The sequence below is a fragment of the Columba livia genome, chromosome 1 (genome assembly GCF_036013475.1).
Source record: "Columba livia isolate bColLiv1 breed racing homer chromosome 1, bColLiv1.pat.W.v2, whole genome shotgun sequence".
In the NCBI taxonomy this organism is placed as follows: Eukaryota; Metazoa; Chordata; class Aves; order Columbiformes; family Columbidae; genus Columba; species Columba livia.
In genome coordinates, this window is record NC_088602.1 from 155,287,917 (window position 1) to 155,309,249 (window position 21,333).

Here is a 21,333-nt window from a genome sequence, read left to right on the forward strand (position 1 = left end):
TAGTAATGCTTGGAGCAGTGGGCTTGCTATATAGGAGGCATTAAACCAGTGATGATAAGCCTTTTTATTTTAATCTGGCTTCTCAAATTGACTAAGTCTGGCAAATGTTGGTAAACCAGCTGCGTGGCAGGTTGAGCTGTTCACGCAGAGTTGTCTGATACCAGGGGCAGTTCCATCCTGCAGTGATTTGAAATCGCTTTGGGCACTGTGGTTTGTGGCCAAATGTTTCACTCTGCTCCTAAAATCAAAACGTTGTATGTGTAAAACACACATCTGTGCGTTATACACGAAAAGTCATTAAATTGCCATGCTTTGCCTCACTGATGGTGAACTTCTCATAATATTTGTTGAAAACTTTTCATAATATTTGTTGAAGTTAATTTACTGTAGCACAAAATGAGCTACATCTGTTGTACCACCTTAGCTTTCTGGTACCATTTTGCAGTGTTGTCAGCTTGACTTCTGTCTGTGACAAGCCTCCAGCATTTGGCAGGCATAAGATTATTTGAGAATGCTGATTTTCATTTAGGAAAAAATAACTGTTTCTAATCTTTATAGCTTCAAAAAAGTCTGAAACACAGTCTGATTGGCTTGGAAAATCACAACGTTCATGATTTTATTTGAACATTTTTGAGTGAATGAAGGGGGGTGACTGTATGGGTCTGTGTGGAGGAAACAATATCACTCATTAGGAAATGAACCTGGATTTCTTGTGACTCGCGCCCTAAACCTGTGATAAAAATAACATTTGCTTGCTCTAAATGGTTCAAATTTTAATTGTTCAAAATAGCAAGCAACAGGTAGGAAAACAAACTTGGCCACTGATTATTTACTGCACTATGTCTGAATTGCACAGTTAACCTGGGTTTTTAGCCAGGTGAGCGTGGGTTATAGCTCAGCTTCATTGACAGTGTGAAAGTTTGGACGTGCTGAAAGGAGTGTTGGGCTCGGAGGACTCCAGGCTTCCTTCTGCGTGGAGAGCGTGGGGAAAATCATTGCTAACTCGTTATTTTAAAATACCTTGCTGGAATTTTCCTCTGTGTTAGGGTGTTCAGCAGTTCCTGTTGCTGAATGGCAGAGAGTTGTGTTATAAAGCATCCTGTCCCCAAAAGCACGGGCTGTGTACTCAGAGGTAAACACAGTGAGGATTCAGTAGCGCGTGGATGAATTTGTTGGGGAAGCATTCAAGCACAGGTTAACTAACCAGGGCGCCAGATTGTCAAGGTCTGATTTGAAACTGTTTCAGAAGAACGAGGAAAGTAAACATTCTGAATATGGTTGGGTTTGTTTTTCCTTTCCTGGAGGCTCTCTGGGGAAAACATAATCCCTTGAATTGTTGTCCTTGCTTGTTCCCCCTGCTCCAGTGCCCAGTGATGTGGAAAGGGGTGCAGAACCTCTTCTCTGCCACCTCTTCATGCTGGCGGATTGGCTGCAGAACAGAGCTGACCCTTCCCATCCATCCTGTGCTCTGAGGGCTACAGGATTTAAAACAAACAAACAAAAAAACCCCATGACCAAAAGAAAACACAAAAGGACCCCCACCAGGATGAACCTGTTTCTGAGCACAGCGGTACTGGCTGAGTAACATCCCTGTGCACCCCGTAATATTGACTGGCAGTTTTTTGGGGAGGGGAGGGGAGGGAGGTGAAAGGCGTTTGTGAGGTTTAACACGGGGGCTTCAAACAGTCGCTTCCATGAGCTGTGCGTTCTTACGCTGCGATGGAAGGGCGATCTGTGGACTGCAGGAGCTGTTCCTGTGAGGGAGCCCTGGAGACCTTGTGCAGGTGTTGGGCTATGCGTGGTGCAGCCAGGCCATGGGACAGCGATGTCCCCAGGGTGTCTTTGTGCAAAGAGAAGATATCCCCTCGTGCTGCTGCACCCGTTCGGCGCAGCCTGGCTGAAGGCACTGCTGAGCTTTGGCAAAGCGGCATCCTGCTTCGTTTCTTGTCAGCAGAGGAGCATTGCTGGCTGGGGACAGGCTTGAGTTGTTGAAATCTGTGGAAACAAAAGACACCCAAGTGCCTGCCGGGAAGCAGACCTTGAGTAAATAGTTAGAAGTGTCCTTTTTGACTCCTGTTACATTTGGGGAGGGAAGAGATGCTCAGGGTATTATTCCTGTTCTCTATCTTTTTACTCTCCCCTGGTTTGTCTTTCAAACCTTTTCGTCATTTTGCAGCTGGTCCAGGAGAGATGGTAAGTTGTAAAGGAGGAGAGCAGCAGAATACAAATCAAGTTCCAAAAAAGTCAACAGAGCAAAGTGTCTGAAGATGTGGAAGGTAAGTTTGTGCAGCACAGGCTGAGTAAAGCAAGGCCTGGATATATGTGTAGCTTATGATCACAAAGATACCTTTTTTACAAACATTATTACAGGGAAATCAGATGCAAATACCCGAATGTCTTTATTCCCAATTTATCCTGAAATGCTGGACTATAACTAATCATGACATGCCAGGAAAGGAAACATTGACAATAGTTTTGGGGACAGAGCGTCTGTCTTACATGTGGGAATTAGCCAAGTCCTCTTGAGGGCCTGTAGCATCACACTCTGGGAAATAAGGCAGTCAACTGGGAGATGTGTTTGCCGAGTTAACATCTGCGTTCTTCCACAGATAACCACCTGGTAGCATAGCGTATTTGTTAAAGGAGTGTGGTCTGCACACTCAGCACCCCTGACAGTGGCTTTGGCATCTCCTAAGGTGGTTAAAGCACAACACGCCTGCTTGAATTTCTGAATGCACCTTGACTAACAACACAGGTTACCCCAAACATCCTGAAGAACTTAAAGAGTTGATGCTCATTCATGCTCTGAGAGCAGGTAAGGCCGCTGCTGCTCTGGAGAGCTTGCCGTGTAAGACATGGATGTTTACCTGGGAGTGCAAGAGGAAGGAAGTGTATCAGTATAATCAAAATTTATCTGTTTTAGCTCTTTGAAGGTGCACAAGCAAGCAATTGATTCTTAAAAATGTGAGTAAATGGCTGGAGATGAGACGATAAGCCTGCCACACGTACTAGAAAATTAAGTTGTTGGGAGATGTAGAAGAGGGAGCCTTCAGAGAGGCAATGGAGAAAAACCGAAGTGAGAATGAGGTAACAATATGTTAATGTTTTATTTTATTATTATATTAATAAAATGTATTGATATTTCCTTTCTTAGACTGGAGGTGAAAAGAGGGGTTTGGGAAAGGCACAGGAGGAGTTTGAGGCAGCAGCGAGGAGAGGGCAGGACGTTTATTTTCAAGGGTGTTGCAAGCTGAGAGTGTGATGGGCTGGGAGGGGGGGCTGGTGCCAACCAAACAGGTGGAACTTTTGCTGGTTAAGGTTGAGCTGGAAGTAAATCAGAGAAGAAACTCCCTTTTGGTCACGTAACATAATGTATAATATTATAGAAAACAGAGATGCTAGTCCATGCTTTTAATGCTGAGACACTGAGTGTATGGTGTTCAAAAGTGATCAAGAATTCTCTGCCTTTCTTACTCTCCTCTTTTAGTGCTCCTGGAGAGACGGCATGAAAAACTATTGCAGAGCATTTTTATTCATAGAAATAAGTGTCTTTTTGCTGCAGGTAGAAGATTGCTATCCCTTTTAATTATTTTTTACAAATGAGGCATTGGATAGATGAGTAACATTGTTATATGTCTGGGACCCTCATTAATGTGATGTCCCTACGTTGGTCGTGCATCACACATATCCACCTCCTTATGAGCTACAGGCTTTGTCAACAGAACTAGATGTAATAATCCCCAACTGCTCTAAGTTTAAGGAGATGGCAGTTGCTTCTTCCCCTTTTCCCACAAAATAAACAAGCTCTATTTTTCTCGTCCTTACCTTGACACCTCATGAAAAAGTCCTTGTTTCTTTCCTTATTTTCTCCATATTATTTGAATGCCTCTTCAGTGCGCTGCTGTTAAATTCCTGTGCATGTTTTCCCATATAATACACTTGGAGTGAAAGAAATGTTTTAATGCTCAAAAAGCCTTTGACACTGAAAACACTGGAAGACGCTGTCCGCACAGAAAATGTTGGCTGTAGCTGACGGCGTCTCCAGAACCCGGCAGAAGATGGGGGGGTTCCCAGGCAGCATTTGCCTCTGAAGGATCGGGGAGCTCTGCAGAGTTACTGTATTTCAGAATGGTTAAAATGATGCTTAAAACCAGTTTCCAAAGCTCGCTGGTGTTCCCTTTCCCTATTTAGCCATCTACTTCTTTTTGACAGACAGGCAGCTGCCCTCAACACCTTTTACAATCTACAGACTGTGCTTCATTTAAAAAATACGTGGTTCTGCCTGGATGCGTCACAGATCCGCGTTGGTTGGAGGGGATGAGAACAGAGACCATTCATCCCAAACAGAATCCTTATTCATGGATCGAGCTGTACAGGACTTGGGCTCCCACCTCAAAATGTTAATTGCAGCCTATGTGTAATTAAATCTGTAGTTCTCACTCTCCTGAATCACTTTAGCTGGGCATCTTTGCGAGATGTAGGTCCGCAGCTCCCATTTTCTCACAGACCCACAGCGTAAGCGTAGTGAAAATGGTGAATGGTGTGGAACAGCCAACAGAGCTCTGCAGAAGAAACTGTTGGAAATAATGTCTAAATTGTGTGCTGGGCCCTTTTTTAAATACATAAAATACTTAGAATGAAAAGGGTCAGAGAAGACCAATGTTTTATTAGCAGCTATTTAACCAGATGAGAGCGATTAGCCTTTTATTCTACAACAAAAGCTATATTTTGAGCTCACAGATCACTATAACTGACATTAAAAGGAACTTTAAAAACGTTTAATTTGAGAGGAGTGGGCTGTTTGTGGGAATGAAGCCTGTACATAAAAATTCTCCATAAGGATTAAAGCTGTCTGCTGGCTGCCTTCCATCTCAGCTGGAGTCCAGTACAAGTTTGTTGGTGTTTCTTTCACAGTGGTAGCGAACAGTCTGATACTTCAGATTTTTGATTCCTTTTTCTGTCATGTGGGATCCCTACTGTGCCCTCCTCATTTTAGGTTCTCTCCTGACTGTTCCATTCAGTGAAGCTATTTGGGAAATAAAAAGAAAACAATAATTTTATGCGTTTTGCTCAAATTTATTTAGAAATAAAACTCTTAACCCCTCTACATTACCACCTCCCTCGCCATTTTTTTTTTGTTATAATGACAGCACAAACTATCTCAGATTTTTCACTGTGTGGGGCTTGGGTGCATTACTGAAGAAGGGAAAGTTTATATAAATTCACATCTTTATTTAGAAAACTGGCAAGCTGCCAAAACCAAAACAACAATTAAATTAATAGTCTGTTAAAACCATGGGGGCCAACATGAGAGAGATTGGTTTGGTGTCATCGCTGGAGCCAGGTCTGTGCTGCCTCCAGCTGCGCCTGGTCCTTGGAGCTGGTGGCCTCAGCACCCACTTGGGTTGATCCTTTCCAGGACTGGAAGAAGCTTGGGGAACATCTTACACGACACACGTGTGAGGGCAGCTCTTGTGAGACTGTATGTGACACTCTGATGAATAAAACTGTTCCCACCTCTTTTCAAGTTGATAAAAATTGAAAAATTTAAAAGCACAAATTCTGGAATTAAATCTTGGACTTGACTTGACCTAGGTAAGGATGCTAAGGCACCTGGTCATTTTGCTGGGAGTCTGGAGTTGGGAGTTGTTCTTTATTTATCAAAACAGTGCCTGTGTGCTGTCTGAGGGAGCTGTAAAACGGGTGAGGGACTCGAGTCTGTGAGGAGCTGCCTGGGCACCGTTTCTTTCACAACAGCTGCATATGATAAAGCTTCACCTAAACCACATGCCTGGGCAGAGGCTGGGCTCAACAGTTACGTCACAGGGGCAGCAGCCCCCCAAAATAGGCTGGTAGAAGTGGGTTCAGCACCTGTATCCTTCATGGCACTCCCAGCCCTTTGCTGTAGGCAAGAGCCATTTCCAGTCCTTCCCACGTCATCTCATTGCGCAGATTTTTTCATTCCGCTTTGTTCCTAAGAAGGTTTCCCCCCATAGCCGGCCATATGCCACAACTTACTTGTGACTCTGAAAGTGGCTGCTTTGAAAACTGCTCCATTTAGGTGATTTCCTCAATTTCAGTCGGTGCGGACCATGTGTCCAATGCCCGTTTCTCCAGGCTGCTTCTGTTAGGTTGTTAATGGTGGTAGATTCATGATGAGCAGTAACTGCATTAAGACCAGGACTTTGATAATAATTTTATAATAATCTGAGTAGCAGAGTTTAGATAGCCAAATCCCCCTTTGGTAGGTATTGTGAGAGAGTTTAAACAAAATTCTGAGGTGATGTTACTTTGGCTGTGGCTTTCCACATCATATATGTACAATTTTGGAGTGATGCTTCAAGTATTGGAAAATGCCCATGTACTGAAGAGGCTGCGTTTCTGGTTGCTACAAAGCAGAGGAACCAAAAGGGAGTGGGAGAAGGTTAAGAGATGAGATAAGTGCAGGAGAGCTGTGGTTTCAGTATTAAGAGGCTGTATGCACCATGAAGTCTTGACTAATCCTCACATTTTGTCTTCTACCCCTGGCTGCTCCAGGGAAGGTCCATGAGAGGTGTCAGCTGTCAGCAGCTATGAAACGTCTTGGATCAAATAACCTTTAGGGACACAGCCTGGGATTCTCCAAGTCTGCTCTTGTGACTTCCAGGGGGCACATGGGGCAGGAACTTCCATTTTAACATGCTTTGTTAAAATGAGCACCTGAATGCCGGAGTTTAGAAGTCAGGATCCCATCGGCTTAGTCCATCTCTGCTGACACAGACTTGCTGTCACTGTCTGCAACTTTTCACCCTCTCTAGCCCTGCCACTCTTCCACAGTCTGAGCTGACCAATGGGTTCAAACTGAACACAGGAGGTGCCACTTAAGTATGAGAAGAAACTTCTCGGTGAGGGTGCCAGAGCACTGGAACAGGCTGCCCAGGGGGGTTGTGGAGTCTCCTACTCTGGAGACATTCAAAACCCGCCTGGACACATTCCTGTGTAACCTCATCTAAGTGTTCCTGCTCTGGTGGGGGGATTGGACTAGATGATCTTTTGAGGTCCCTTCCAATCCCTAACGTTCTGTGATTCTCTGGTCACCAGGAAGCTTCTCCCAGAAGCAGCCTGTCTCATCACACCTCCCCAGTTCCTGACTGCGTTGCTTTTCCTTGCTGCAGTTCCTTGTCCTGCTGGTCATCTGCCTATGGTGGCCGCACTGCTGGAGCGGGGAAAGCAGGTGAAGCTGTGGAGCAAACTGGAGTGGGAGTGGAGGACAGGTACTGCCGGGGGACCTGGGGACACGGAGGAATGAGCGGTGGCAACAGGCTCTTGCTAAACTGCTGTCCTTCGGAGAGAAGTATTCATGGGCTCTGATTGCGGGTCTTGGGAACAATCCATGTGTTGGCCATGGGCATCTGTGCTGGTTTGACTGAAAATGGGTTAATTTTCTTCATGCAGTTAGAAACCTTTGTTTTTCATAGCTAGCGTGATCATTATTTGGACTTAGTTTGACAACAAGAGATAACACCCCAGCACAGAGCTCATGTTTTTAATTGCTCTGGTCTGAGAGCCAGGGACACTCTGAGCGTTCTGCCCACAGGTGTGAGGCAGCAAGGAAGGGGAGCAGAGATGGGGCAGAGCTTGACTGATGTCCAGACTGATCAATATGACTATTCCAGCCCACTAGCAGCATGCTTCATATTTAAGGAGGCGGGGGGATATTCTGGTCTCTTTTGTCTTCATCACTATCTTGGTTCTTTTTGTTGAAGCTGGGGGAGTTCTGTTCAGGACTTTCATTAGTTCGGCCTTTTGCCATTTTGCAGAGGCCTCTGGGCCTTTCTGCCTTTTTTGTCTTTTCTCTCTCTGGGATCAGCTGTTTGGGACCAGGTGCTGCTGCTGCTTCCTGGGACTGGCTGCTCAGTGTGGATGGAGTTCGTGAGGAATTGCCTGAGTATCTTTTATTTCTCTTTTATATATATATATATATATATTTACTAGTAGCATATTAGAATTTTCTCGTTTTATTGAACTGTTTGTCTCAATCCAAGTTTCTCCCTTTTGATTTTCTCCCCTATTTGGGGGGCGAGGAGGGAGGCGAGCGAGCAGCTATCGTGGTTGTATTGCCAGCTCACATTAAGCCACAACAGCATCCACGTTGGCCAACACTCGCGTTTCAGATGAGAATCACAGTCCCCGTCCCTTCTCCTTCCTGCTGCAGATATAGTGGCGTGTCCATAGGACAAAACAGGGCAGGCAAGTCATAAGAAGGGAAGGGCAAAGCCCTGAGGCCCCTCACCAAAACCAGGTATTTGTGCAGCAAGAAGCTCCACAGGCGCGAGCCTGGTGGCAGGAGCGAGGTGAGCGGGTCTGTTTGGATACATCTATGGAGGCTGCCAAAAACACCCTTGGGGCTGCCCGTGAGAGCAGCTCTACCCGCTCTGGCTGTCAACAGCTTCAAAGCGCAGCAGGAGCTGCTGCTGCAGAGGACACCCTGCCTGCCACAGCCCACCCGCCAGCCCATGGCCCCTGACATGCACTCAAACCTGCAGGAGCCAGCAAAGAAACTTGGTTATCTTTGGAAGGAATTATTTTTTTTGGCCATTCCCCGTGTCTGCGCTTTCACCCTTAGGGCAGTAACGGCAGTGGGAGGGCCCCAGCACTGCGCTGGTTTCCAAAGTTTCCTCTGAAATCTTGCTTGCACTTCATTTCTGTCCAGGCAGAGGCCAGCATTGATTAAATACAGTCAGAACCACTGCATAAACTGGCCATGGTTGTATTTTCCTCTCTTGTTTTTGTGGAAATACATGTTGGGCTTGATTTGTACTTCTGTATATAGAGAGCAATGTACAGAATCACAGAATGTCAGGGATTGGAAGGGACCTCAAAAGATCATCTAGTCCAATCCCCCCACCAGAGCAGGAACACCGAGATGAGGCTACACAGGAAGGAGTCCGGGCGGGTTTTGAATGTCTCCAGAGAAGACATAATGGAATTTATTTCCAAAAGTAGAAAACCTGTGTTGTGTTTTCCAAGGGCATTTTTGAAGTTAAGACACATTGCATGTGTTTTTCATATTTGGTTGGATTAAAGAATAAAAGGACCACCCCCTCTAGCACGGGCATTCTCTATACAGTCATATTTTTTTATTTTCTGTATCAGAATCATGGATCCTACAGACCAACAGCTGCTGGTGGTGCAATGGTGGCAGGATCCCGAGGGCCAAGCAGATGTGCAATAGCCCCTGCTGAGGTGAGCACAGTCTCTCGAGGTGCTGCTGTGGTGGGCTGCCCTCTCATCTCCCAGTTGCAAATAGATTAGCTGGTTACAGCTCTGTCTTTAAAATACACAGCAGAGCAACATTCAAGCCCATCATTCCCCCTTTCCAAAGGGAGATCTGCAGGGCAGTCATCACACATGGGAGGAAAAGGTTTCTGTACAGCAGGAATGGCATCATTCTTCTTTTTGTCTTTGTTAATGTTTACGGAGTAAAGAGGTTAATTTAATTAGCAATTACATTAACCTCAGGAGATTTAATTTTTCTTTGAAGACAGTGAGAACTTGCAAAAGACTGGCCCACATGCCAGTGTTGCCAACTTGCTTCATTTTAACAAGAAGAGCTATAATACTGCAGGGCTGAGCAGCACTGTCACGTGAGATCTAGTTCATGCAAAGAAAGAGATAGGGAACTTTTGCTTCCCAGGAGTGGGTTAGGCATGGTATTCATAGATTCATAGAATCATTTTGGTTGGAAGACACCCTCAAGGTCATCAAGTCCAACCATAACCTAACTCTGGCACTAAACCATGTCCCTAGGAACCTCATCTAAACACCTTTTAAACACCTCCAGGGATGGTGACTCCTACACTTCCTGGGCAGCCTGTTCCAATGCCTGACAACCCTTTCCAGGAATAAATTTTTCCTGATATCCACTCTGAACCTCCCCTGGTGCAAATTGAGGCCATTTGCCATCTTCTTGTCCACCAGGAGCCCTGGCACACGCTGGATGCCATGGGAGGGGGCGCTCGGGAGAGCGGTTTGCAAGCAGGGTCTGGCTGCAGCTCCGTGGAGGAGTTCCTTGGTCCATCGCGGGAATGGCCGCAGCTGGGCAGACCGGAGGCTACAGCTGGGGCACGGAGCAGGGACTCACCTCCTCCTGAAACGGAGAAATCAGTGACCCTTGAGTCGGCTCAGCCCACTGTGTGTTACCCTGCATGGGCATCACTCCCCAGTCACCAGCAGTTCAGCAGTTCTGACCTCTGCTGCTGTTTGGGTACCACGGGATGCTGACCGCCTTCCTACAAGAACAAGGAAATATTTAGATCACATATTCTGTTATATCCAGCTGCTCAGGAAAACAATGTAAATAAGGGGTCCTGCTCAGCCAGCTCCTTTTGATGAAGACAAGGGCAGCTGACATAAGCTGCTCACACCTAAGCAGGGTGAAACATTGCCAGTTAATTTTTAATACCTTGTTCACCCAAAGAACTGTCAGGTTCACAGGGTAAATAAAATGGAAACTGCTGGAATTGAGCAATTATGGGTGTTACTTACATACAACTTTGAACCAGAGGCATAACTCGTTAGCTTGCAGCGTGACACCCTCCTGCTGCGCCAGAGCACAACTGAACAGTCACCGGCCAAGAAGAGTACCTGACAGCTCAGTTATTTCCCCATAGGCAAAGGAGCTTTTTTGCAGATTAACCATAAAATGGTGGCAGAAACTAGTTCGTTGCCACCCTACTAACCTAGTTCTGTATTTTAACTTTGCCATCCAAAGATAAATGCATGAAATACAGCATCCTCTTGCAGCCTAGTTTATTTTGCATTGTTTGTGGACTTGCTTCAATAGATTTATTCTGCTTGTTTTCTGGTAATTGAAAGTTGCCAGAGGAAAGTTCTTTGTTTTTTCTCAGAAACTACAGGGTGTTTCAAAAAGACAGACTCAATGTCAAACTGAACACAGAAACTGTCACACATCTCAGCCTTTTGGTTTGTGTTGCCTGGAAGACAACGGGATGAAGTCTTACCAAAGGTGATATCCCATATATTCCAAAGATGTACAAAAATTTCTGGACTGGTCAGCCCACAAACTGAATATTTTGAAGCCTGGAGTGGCTGTGCAACTTTTAGCATGCTTGCAACCCTCTTTCCCCCCCTCCTTTTTTTATTTTTAATAGGCTTTTCCTTCCCTCCTTGTGACCGCTCTGATTGTGCAGGATGCTTCATTTAACCAGGCACCGTGTGTGTCCATGGGAATGGTGCACAATGAGACCAGTGAACACCAGCATATGCTAGTTGAGTGTGTGTTTGAAGGCTACAAAAGTAAAAATATGGAAAGAAGAAAAAGAATCAATATAATTCCCTGCTTCCTTTTTTTAAGCACCGCTGAGCTCACAGCAGTACGGTGACCTGCACGCAGAGGCCTGTCAGCCGTGGGCATGGCGTGAGCGCGGCGGGTTTTTCTGTTTTAAAAAGACTAAACTGTGTTTGTAAAACACAGCCAAGAGAGGGAGCATCATTTAAAGTTAACTAGGCTTAGAAAGGTCACGCATATCAGAGGGGTCCTTTACATATCCATTTCAATGTGGAGGATGCAAGGAAGACAAGGAATTATTGGAGAGAGTCCAGCAGAGGGCTACAAAGATGGTGAGGGGTCTGGAGCGATTTTCTTATGAGGAGAGACGGAGAGGGCTGGGTCTGTTCAGCCTGGAGAAAAGAAGCTGAGAGGGGATCTCATCAGTGTTTATAAATATCTCAAGGGTGGGTGTCAACAGGATGGACCAGACTCTTCAGTGGTGCCCAGTGACAGGGTGATGGGCAATGGGCACAGGCTGAAGCACAGGAGGTTCCATCTGAATATGAGGAGAAACTTCTTTACAGTGAGGGTGCCAGAGCCATGGAACAGGCTGCCCAGAGGGGTTGTGGAGTCTCCTTCTCTGGAGACATTCAAAAGCCCCCTGGACACATTCCTGTGTGATCTGCTCTGGGTGACCCTGCTTTAGCAGGTGGGTTGGACTGGATGATCTCCAGAGGTCCCTCCCTCCCAAGCCCACCCACTCTGTGATTCTGTGAAGAGCGGTGACCAAACCGGGGAGCGGTGAGGCGGCGAGGCCGGCCAGGAGCGCCTCACACCGGCAGTCACTCAGTCAGTCAGTCACTCAGTCAGTCAGTCAGTCAGTCACTCAGCCCCGCCCCGCCGTTCCCGCCCCGCCGTGACGCGGACGCCGCCGGAAGCCGCAGGGGATGGCGGTCGCGGAGCGGCGGTGGCGGCGGGGCCGGGCTAGGCGGCCGTGGCGCGGGAGTTGAGCGCGGTCGGCGCGGCTGCGGGCGGCGCCCCCCACGCCGGGGCAATATGTTCAAGAGAATGGCTGAGTTCGGGCCTGACTCCGGGGGCAGGGTGAAGGTGCGGGCCCGGCCCGGCGCGGGGGATGGAGGAGCGATGGCTGCGGCGGGGAACGGGCCTCGCTCCGCGGGGCACCGGCTTCGTTCGGGCTACAAGGAGCAGCGCGGCAAACGCCTTTCGAAACGTGTCGTTGGTTTTCTTTTCTCTTTTTTAAAGGGCGTTACCATTGTGAAGCCGATCGTGTATGGAAACGTCGCCCGGTATTTTGGGAAGAAAAGAGAGGAGGACGGTCACACGCACCAGTGGACGGTTTACGTGAAGCCCTACAGGAACGAGGTGTGCGGGGAGCGGCGGCGCCTTGTCCTTACTGTGTCTTATGGCTTTAAACTGAAAGGTGGGAGATTCAGGCCAGACATGAGAAAATGTTTTACACCGAGGATGGTGAAACCCTGGCACAGGTTTTCCGGAGAGGTGGTAGATGCCCCATCCCTGGAGACACTAAAGGCCAGGCTGGACCTGAGCAACCTGATCTGGTTGAAGATGTCCCTGCTCATTGCAGAGGGGTGGACTGGATGAGCTTTGGGGTGTGAGGAGAGGGCAGGAGGGTGCTGGGGCATAAGGGGAGTGCACACACAGGCTGGGGGGGGGGGGGGGGGGGGGGGGTCCAAAAAAGAGTAAGAGAAGGAAGATGCTTTTCCACTTTTGTTTGTGGAGTGATCTTTCCAGGCCAGGGGAGAACTGGAGAGCATTCATGAGGACAGAATACTGACAGACCTGTGTGCCAGTACTAACCATTGGATTTACTGTCTTGCTTTCCTACTCACGAAGTCAGAAGAAATACTGTATTTAAGTCAGAAGAAATGATAGGCATGTAGGATGGATGAATAAACAATAGTTTGCTGTGCTGTCTAAATAATCAGAAATCATGGCATTTCTATTTTAGGATATGTCTGCCTATGTCAAAAAAATTCAATTCAAGTTGCATGAAAGCTACGGTAATCCTTTACGAGGTAGGTTTTACGTTTGGGCATTTGTTCCTGGAAACGGAATTTTGATTAGTTCTGATGAGGAGTTATCACCTGTATTAACACTTTTGCATCTCCCACTGCAGTTGTTACCAAACCGCCTTATGAAATCACCGAAACGGGCTGGGGTGAATTTGAAATAATCATTAAGATATTTTTCATTGATCCAAATGAGAGACCTGTAAGTACATTGAACTTGTTAACAACACTTAATCAATTATGGTGGCCTCAAGCTGTGCTGTAGGATATTTCTGGTCAAAATAGATCCCATCAGCCATGGAAATAATAAAGCCTGTTTGCATAAGAAATATATTTAATGGTTGGCCATGTTTTTCTGTTTCCGTGCTTTTCTACTGGTGTTCGTGATGGTTTTTTCTGTGCTTAACTTTTCTGGTGTTTACTGGTAGGTGGCTGCATGTTGCACCTTACCTGGGCTGAGCACACACCAGGAATTTATCTTCCTAGTTACAGGATTTTAGAATATTTTAATTGTCTTTTTTTCAATGGTGCTATGCTAGCATCAGTGTCTTTCCTAAGAAAAACACAAAGTATCAAGAAGCCTTTGGATAGTTGGTGTGTTTTACTATCAATACTAAATTTAAGTAATCCTGCTGAAGCTATATGACATTTAGTTTTGCATTCCTAAAAGATTTTAAATCCTACACAACTAGCGTGGGAAAAAATCCCACTTACTGATATCTAGAAGATATCATTCCCCTGCAGTTGTCAAGCTAATACAATTTTGTCTTTTTATAGGTAACCTTGTATCACTTGCTGAAGCTTTTTCAGTCTGATACCAATGCTATCCTGGGAAAGAAAACTGTAGTTTCTGAATTCTATGATGAAATGGTATGTTAATTTTTAATGTAATCCTCACTTTATATTTAACAGTATTGTTGACACCATGTATTTTTCTCCTTCGTTAGATATTTCAAGACCCTACTGCAATGATGCAGCAGCTGTTGACAACATCTCGTCAGCTAACGCTAGGTGCTTATAAGCATGAAACAGAATGTAAGTTGAAAATCAAAATATTTTCATTTTAGCAATAAAAAAGAGTTTGTTTTGGTTTTAGTTGTGTGGTTTTTGGTGTTGTGTTTTGGGTTTTTTTTTTCTTCCCCCTAGGCTGTAATAGTACAGCGGATTTGGATGCTGCTAAGAAGTCATATTTTTGCATCAAATTAGCTTCAACTTTTGCAAAGATATTAATACTTATTTGAAAACTTCCAAGATTTTCAGGTCTGTGTGCCTGCTGAAGAAAATTATGAATAATTTAGTATTATGAGTGATGGCATGCAGCAAAATCAGATAAAACTGAATAAATTCAGCCTGCTGAATTTGTGATAAAGTTGGTTTCATCAGGATTTTAAGTGCAAGCAAAGATCCCACTTTACCGCTGAAATCTAGAGCAGTTAGTACTGTGTTAGTCAAAGCAGCAACCCTTTTGGGATAGAGCAGTGTCTGAAAGCTCTTCCTGTCTTTTTCCCTTCTAATTCCTTAGGTAATTTAGCTGAATATTCTTCGTGTCCTTCCTATTTAATCTGTCTTTAAATATAAACTAGAATATTAAGGGAATGAAAGAAATGGAAATACATTGATTCATTTAGCGATGATGTATGTTCTGACCTTCTGAATTTCATCTCTTCCACTTTCAGAAAGTAAATGTAATATGTATTGAGCCCAAATCCTGCCATGTTAGTTGCAAACTCTGGTGCGGCTCACCTGGCCTTTGGCTTATATGCAGGTTCCCCTGAGAACAAGTATTTTTAGACAGTGAATACCTCAAACTAAGAGTAGCTATGTGTTTGAAGCTTTACAAAGTTACCTTTGTCATTTGCCTTATGTCCGTTTGGGTGTGTGGACTTGTATTTTCTACCTCAGCTTAGCCAGTCTTAAGGTGGACTTTTGGTATATTTCATGTTGCTGTGGTTTATGTGTAGAAAGTGTTTAATAATTTGAATAATAAAAAGGTCTTGTCCAAACGTAAACTTTTCTCACTTAAAATTTCTGGATGCTTCTCTTGAGCATAGATAGAAATTTTTAGTGTTGTTGTTTTGTTTATTTGTTTTAAAAATATATTTCTTTAGTATGTGCTACTGAAGCAGATAAAAAAATCAGTGTTTTGGTTTGGTTTTGTTTTTTTACACTGCCCACAACTCTATAACTTATGAGATATGAAGGGATATCTGTGGCCTCCTTAAATTTGTTGGCGTTACCAGCTTTGTCCAAAAACTTGTGCGTGAACAAATAATAACTCCATCCACAAAACTGATGAGCAGAATGGGGCCACAAAACAGGCTTTCTGGCTTTCTCTTTTAATATTTATTTTTCTTTATCGCCACCACAGTTGCAGATCTTGAAGTAAAAACCAGGGAAAAGCTGGAAGCTGCCAAAAAGAAAACTAGTTTTGAAATTGCTGAACTGAAAGAAAGACTAAAAGCAAGTCGTGAAACCATCAACTGTTTAAAGAATGAAATCAGGAAACTTGAAGAGGATGATCAGTCTAAGGATATGTGACGAGCGCTGACTTGATAAGGAACCTTTCAGGATACTGAAAACAGAAGGACTTGAGTCCTGGAATTGTATTTGTCCTCTCCAGTACTGTAACTGAGACTAACATGAATTTCACTTGCAAGTGATTGAAGTGCGTGGCAATTGACTTCATAAATGGAAGAAAAAAGAAAGGATGTATCCTAGTTTTATAGTTGAAATCTGTGGGTACTTAATCATTTATTTCAAGTAGAAGGGGTCTTGGAGACCGGACTATTTTTTTTTTTAAAACTGCATTTGAATGGTATATAAAAACTTTGTATTAAGTCTTTTATTAGTTCTATGTGATTTTACAAAATGCCGATGTTTACTTTTTTTACTTGTGTTGTTTTTTTTTTTTCTACTGATCGTTTAGAGATGCATCTTTAAAGCTGAAAATAAAATATGCTATTTTTTATTTTAATATTCTTTGTCTCTGTCCAGTTCTGGTCTTCAAGGACAATTGTAAATAGCATGCCCTGATTTAAGGTAGAGGTTGACACATAATTGTATGCAAATTGCTTAAGTCTAGTTACAGTGATTTCTGCATGTCTGCCTGTGATCAGCACAATGAAAGAACTTTCTGAAAACAGGATTTTAAGTAACTCGTATATTTACAGATTATTTACAGAGTTTCTAGTGTCACATCTGCTTTGAAGTACAAAGTTATGTGCAGAAGCAGAAAATTATTCTGGTCCTGTTTTGTAGAAGTTTGTTTAATATTTGCACTGTACTGTGTTTATTCTTAATTATAGAGTGTTCCCCCTGAAAAATCAGCAAATTAGTACATGATCTTTTGCCTGTAACTTTTGGTAGAAGTGAAAGAGTGTAATAGAGATGGTGCTGCTTCAGGTTTTGAAAAGGCCTGGCCTTTTCTACTGCTTCAAGATACTGTGTTGCGATAAACTTTGCCAGAGAAGCAAAAACCCCACATCCTTTCTCCCAGAGAAAACAGTATGATCAGTGCTTTGGGAAGACAACACTGATTTCTTCATGCTTGAAACAATTGATGATTAGCTTTTACAACAGCTTGGTAAAGATTTAGAACTGAAACAGTTTCAGCACTCCAGATGCAGACTTAAGCTTTTCATCAAGAAAAATAACTGTTAAAACTTGGCATGTTTAGTTTATGGTATTATATAAAAACATAGGTTGAATATACACATAGGTTGAGGAACAGCTTCTAGCACTGGTGTCCATACAGACTCTTTGTAGCACTGCAGACTATCCACATTTCTCTGGCTACTGAATTGGTTTGTTGATTCAGTAGCCAATTTCCTTTTAAGCAGTAGCCTAAGAAGAATATGCTAGGCAATTCCAGTACAGTGGAACATGCCATTTTCAGAGGTCTCCAATGAAATCAAGACTTGCATGGGCCACAGTATATTATATATTTTAAGACCGAAAAAACACTTCTCAGTGAAAACGTACAATTTTAATACAATTTGATTATACCTTATCATTCAAACTGTTTGACTGCTTCCTTGTCTTTGATGACCGTCAGCAGAATTTTAAGAACAAATGTAATAGTGTTAGCATGAAGTGACTCCTTCCATGTGTATTCTCTTAGCTTCTTGCATATTTATTCCATTACGTGAGGAGGTTTTTAAGGTCCGTTTGTGCATGCTGAAACAAAAATGGGAATGGAAAACAGAGTTTTGGTGATAACTAGTTGTATTCAACATTGTTATTTGTCAGTTAAAATAATACTAATGTAGATTAACTCAGAACATTAAATAGGTTCTGCAGGAGCCATGACTAACAACAGAGTTGCTGCCACAGGCTTAAACAGACCAAAAAGTAATGGAGTGGTACCTTTTGAATGCAGTGTTTTTGTAGCAGCCTAAAGTATTATTTTTGTCTACATTTTAAATAACATCCAATAATCAGTGTAGTATTCAACTTTAGGGAAGCAATGATGCTGGCTCTACTGTTAGTAGCCATCAACATGCTAAACTACTGATGTAATTTTTGTCTGTGGTTAGTGGTTCCCCCCCCGCCCCAGCTTTTTCTTTTGACTTTGTGGACTGTGTTTTCTTCTGCTTCATGCTCTCTGTAATGATTGTACAAGAGTTGTCATGTTCCCCCATCAATACTAAGTCAAGAAAATAGCGCTAACGTCTGTGCTGAGCAGTTACTGTTGAGAGAAAACAGGAAGAATATCTTCTGCTCTACAAAGTTCCTTATTCTGTTCTGTGTTTTCATTAGGAAATACTTTCTTCAGATGCTGAGAAAGCAACTGAGTCCTCTATTAATAATTAAATTCTGGGAAAAGTTCATGAGAATTAAACTGTTTAAGATTTTGGCTTGAGAATAAAATGTGGAAAAAAAGCAAACCAAACAAAAAAACCCCACCTTCCCGCATTTCACAAGTAAACCTGTAGCTACTTTCTCCATGAACAACTGCATGGTTCTCAGTTAACACGTTATGTTTGGACCTATGGGTCATTGAAAGACTTGTTGACACAAGCACCTGACATAGCATGTGTACACTGTAAGTGTACAATACAGTGTTGACCTTCTAGTGCGTATCATTTCCAAAGTTACTAGAACTGAAATGGAGTCTGGTGCCCAGGGACACAGTTGCATTTGACCCCCATTGCCTTGAAGAAAAAGAAAAACTCGCTACACCCTGCTTAATTCTTGGCAGCCCTAAGAAGATGTGATTCCAGACAAATAGTTACAGTTTGTCTGTGATTCCAGACAAATAGTTACAGTTTGTCTTTGCCAGGGGTGCTAACTTAAATGCTAGTTATTTATGTTGCTGAGACTGACTTTAGACTGTGGTTTCATCCTAAGTTATAATTGTGAAACACAGATGTATTTAAATTTGCTTTGCAAAGGAGAGAAAAAGAAAATCCCTCATCGTGCTTAAGTACAGTTTGATATCACTGAACAGCACAGTAATTCGTCCAATTGCCTACACTGAACCTTTAGGCCCCACTTGAACTAACCCTTAGGTATGTAAAGATAAAACATGGTTTATCTCAGTTTATGTGTTTACTGGCATCAATTTTACCAACAAAGAATGTTTACTTCATAGAATCATAGAATCATTTCGGTTGGAAGAGACCTTCAGTATCATCGAGTCCAACCATAACCTAACCTAACTCTGGCACTAAACCATGTCCCTAAGAATCTCATCTAAACGCCTTTTAAACACCTCCAGGGATGGTGACTCCACCACTTCCCTGGGCAGCCTGTTCCAACGCCTGATGGCCCTTTCCGTGAAGAAATTTTTCCTAACATCCAAGCTAAACCTCACCTGGCACAACTCGAGGCTGTTTCCTCTTGTCCCATCACTTCAGGCATCAAATACACGAAACTAGTAGTTATTGCCGTTGCTGCTTCCACTATAAAGACTTGGGATTTTAAGTAGTTTAGCTGAAACACATTAGTAGTCATCGCAGTAATTTCAAACCCTGACTGCTTACTACCCAGTATTATTTATCGCTAGTCCTTTTTCTTACCTAGCTCCAGCTCATACAACTTCTTTGCCTCTGGGTTTGGCACACTGTAGTTTACAGTTAGACTGTGAAGCTGTATAAGGTTGTGCCTGGGAGGTTTCTCATCAAAAGTGCCATTACCTGATGGGAGATTTGTAAATATACTTAATTCAAAGATGTACTTGAGAGTTTTTGTGGTTAGTAGAGATGGGACTCAAAGGAATGTTAAGTCACCCTGTTCCTTTTCTTTCTAGACAGATGCTGGTAGTAATACTAACCTAAAGACACTTTTGGTGCTTATCCATTTAATCCACATTAAATACATCAGTGTCTGCTTGCTTGTTAAGGGGAATCCAGTTTTAAGAGCATTTCAGGCTGTTTTCACACATAAGGTTGTTTTCCGAACACCAGGTGGCAGGTATGTCCAAAATATTCTCCAGTCTCAACAGCATTTTTATTACTGGGATTTTGGCAGATCTGTGATATCTTTGGTTGATCTTATTTGCTTTGAGACTTGACCATCTGATTAGATAATTTGTATTTGTTTCTATACAGATGACCAAATTATCTTGTGTGTTATGAAACTGTTCAGCAGCCTTGTGAGCAAATTGAATATACCGTGCCAGGAAGCAAAAGAAAGAGTGTGAATGCTTGTTCACAATTTTTGTTCATTTGGCAAGGGAAACAGCTTTCAAATACAAATCTCTGGGGTCTCTGGGGTTGTTTTTAGCGTTGTGTGGTTTGTGGTTTTTTGTTTGGTTGGTTGTTTTTTTTCCAGAAATGAACAAAACATAACTTGGATATTCCTCTGAACTGCATCCTTTGCTTGCACTCAATTGCAGGTGCAAAATGGCGGGATTTTCTAGAAGTAATTACTTTTAAAAACTTAATAGAATTCATAAGCTTCTTTGACTACTTACAGCTTAATAAATACTATGAATGAACCTCTGGCTCCCAAGTATACCAAAACTTTTGATTTTCCTGAATAAAGTAGGGAAGAACAGCCTAAGTCTAGTAAGGGAAAGAAGAAAGAATTAGGATGGTAAAAAAAGAATAGCAACAATGAGAAATTATTGTTATTTATGCATCACAATATACTTAGTTGGGATTTATTTTAACATTCACTTATGATACATTTATACTATTTCTGTTTTAAAATGTTTCAAGCTAGAACGTGATATCAAGTCAGTTTCTAGTGAAACAGTCTTGCAAATAGCTAATGCACATGCAAAATTAAAATTTATATTTCAATTTTCATAGGAAAAATCTCTTGAAGGACTAGTGATTAGGCCATAAAAAGAACTCACTAGCATTGGAACATGCACTATTTGTCCTGCTCCCTCCCTGATAATTACTATACTTTTTAAGGTGTTCATGTGTTAAACGAGTGGCTGGCACTTCTTATTGCCACAGTTGTGAAGAATTCTGTACTTCAGGACAGAAACAGATTTCATCTTATCTGCTGGCTTCTGCTTTGTGAATACTTTCACCTGAAGTGATCAGTAGCAGTTTTTCTTCAATATCTACTTCTAAAATGTCTGGCAAGTCTCACATTTTTTTCACACTCTACAATTCACCTTTATTTCAAATTTAACTTCTGATCTAGAATGTTATTAAAATGCACGAGTTTTCATTAAACACACTTCTAAATTTCTCAGTGAAACATTCCAGTATCTTTATTCATAGGATCAGGAAGTAAGACATATGGTTAGAAAGGTCTCCTTCACCTGCTGAATTGATCAGGCAAAACTGCACCTCAGTTACATGACTCCAAACAAAAGATTTGAAAAACTTTCACAGTTAAATCAGAGTCTCTAAGCTTGCATCTTTAAGCACGAGCACACTGGGTAAATACAGGTATTAAGAGCTTTCAAAACCAACAAGGTTTATGTCTCTATACGTGTAACAAGGGTGACAGCTTTTGGCCTTAAAATCTGGAGAATTAATACCACTGCAGCACTCTGCTCTTCCATGTGTAGCAGGGCCAGCACGTGGCTCCTTCTTCCTGTCCGTT

General features: G+C 42.9%; 2 protein-coding genes and 1 long non-coding RNA gene across 10 annotated transcripts in view; 2 read left to right on the plus strand and 1 right to left on the minus strand.

Annotated features, from left to right (window-relative positions):
* Positions 1–5,107, plus strand: part of CPSF6 (cleavage and polyadenylation specific factor 6) — a 37,568-nt gene extending 32,461 nt beyond the window's left edge. The window contains exons 11-14 of one of the 3 annotated variants that reach the window (XR_010467782.1): positions 2,177–2,276; positions 2,610–2,815; positions 2,924–3,087; positions 4,213–5,107. The gene's annotated coding sequence lies outside the window, so the exon portion shown is untranslated. Of the gene's footprint in view, positions 1–2,176; positions 2,277–2,609; positions 3,088–4,212 lie in introns of all 3 variants that reach the window. The other 2 variants (XR_010467779.1, XR_010467780.1) reach the window with 2 other exon arrangements.
* LOC110356194 (uncharacterized) overlaps positions 587–21,333 on the minus strand; it is a 39,148-nt gene continuing 18,401 nt past the window's right edge. The window contains exons 3-4 of one of the 3 annotated variants that reach the window (XR_010467869.1): positions 3,826–10,271; positions 587–1,995 (exon numbers count right to left, since the gene is read on the minus strand). This is a non-coding gene — a long non-coding RNA (uncharacterized LOC110356194). Of the gene's footprint in view, positions 10,272–21,333 lie in introns of all 3 variants that reach the window. The other 2 variants (XR_010467867.1, XR_010467868.1) reach the window with 2 other exon arrangements.
* YEATS4 (YEATS domain containing 4) lies at positions 2,945–16,297 on the plus strand. 4 transcript variants are annotated; one of them, XM_021282747.2, is made up of 8 exons: positions 2,945–3,087; positions 9,136–9,225; positions 12,536–12,655; positions 13,263–13,329; positions 13,431–13,525; positions 14,101–14,193; positions 14,271–14,358; positions 15,692–16,297. In XM_021282747.2, the coding sequence occupies exons 1-8, from the start codon at positions 3,061–3,063 to the stop codon at positions 15,859–15,861; spliced, it is 750 nt and encodes a 249-aa protein (XP_021138422.1). In that variant the 5' UTR covers positions 2,945–3,060; the 3' UTR covers positions 15,862–16,297. The 4 variants fall into 4 exon arrangements, with proteins under 4 accessions (XP_021138422.1, XP_021138423.1, XP_021138421.2 ...); XM_021282748.2 differs by lacking the exon at positions 9,136–9,225 and having other exon boundaries at positions 2,947–3,087; XM_021282746.2 differs by lacking the exon at positions 2,945–3,087 and having other exon boundaries at positions 9,004–9,225.

Bases quoted from the DNA above. Each gene is read 5' to 3' on its own strand.
- YEATS4 (XM_021282746.2), top strand. From the start codon at position 9,037: ATGTGTTTTTCATATTTGGTTGGATTAAAGAATAAAAGGACCACCCCC. The intron at 9,226-12,535 runs GTGAGCACAGTC...TCTTTTTTAAAG, and splicing joins GTGCAATAGCCCCTGCTGAG to GGCGTTACCATTGTGAAGCC. The intron at 13,330-13,430 runs GTAGGTTTTACG...CTCCCACTGCAG, and splicing joins CTACGGTAATCCTTTACGAG to TTGTTACCAAACCGCCTTAT.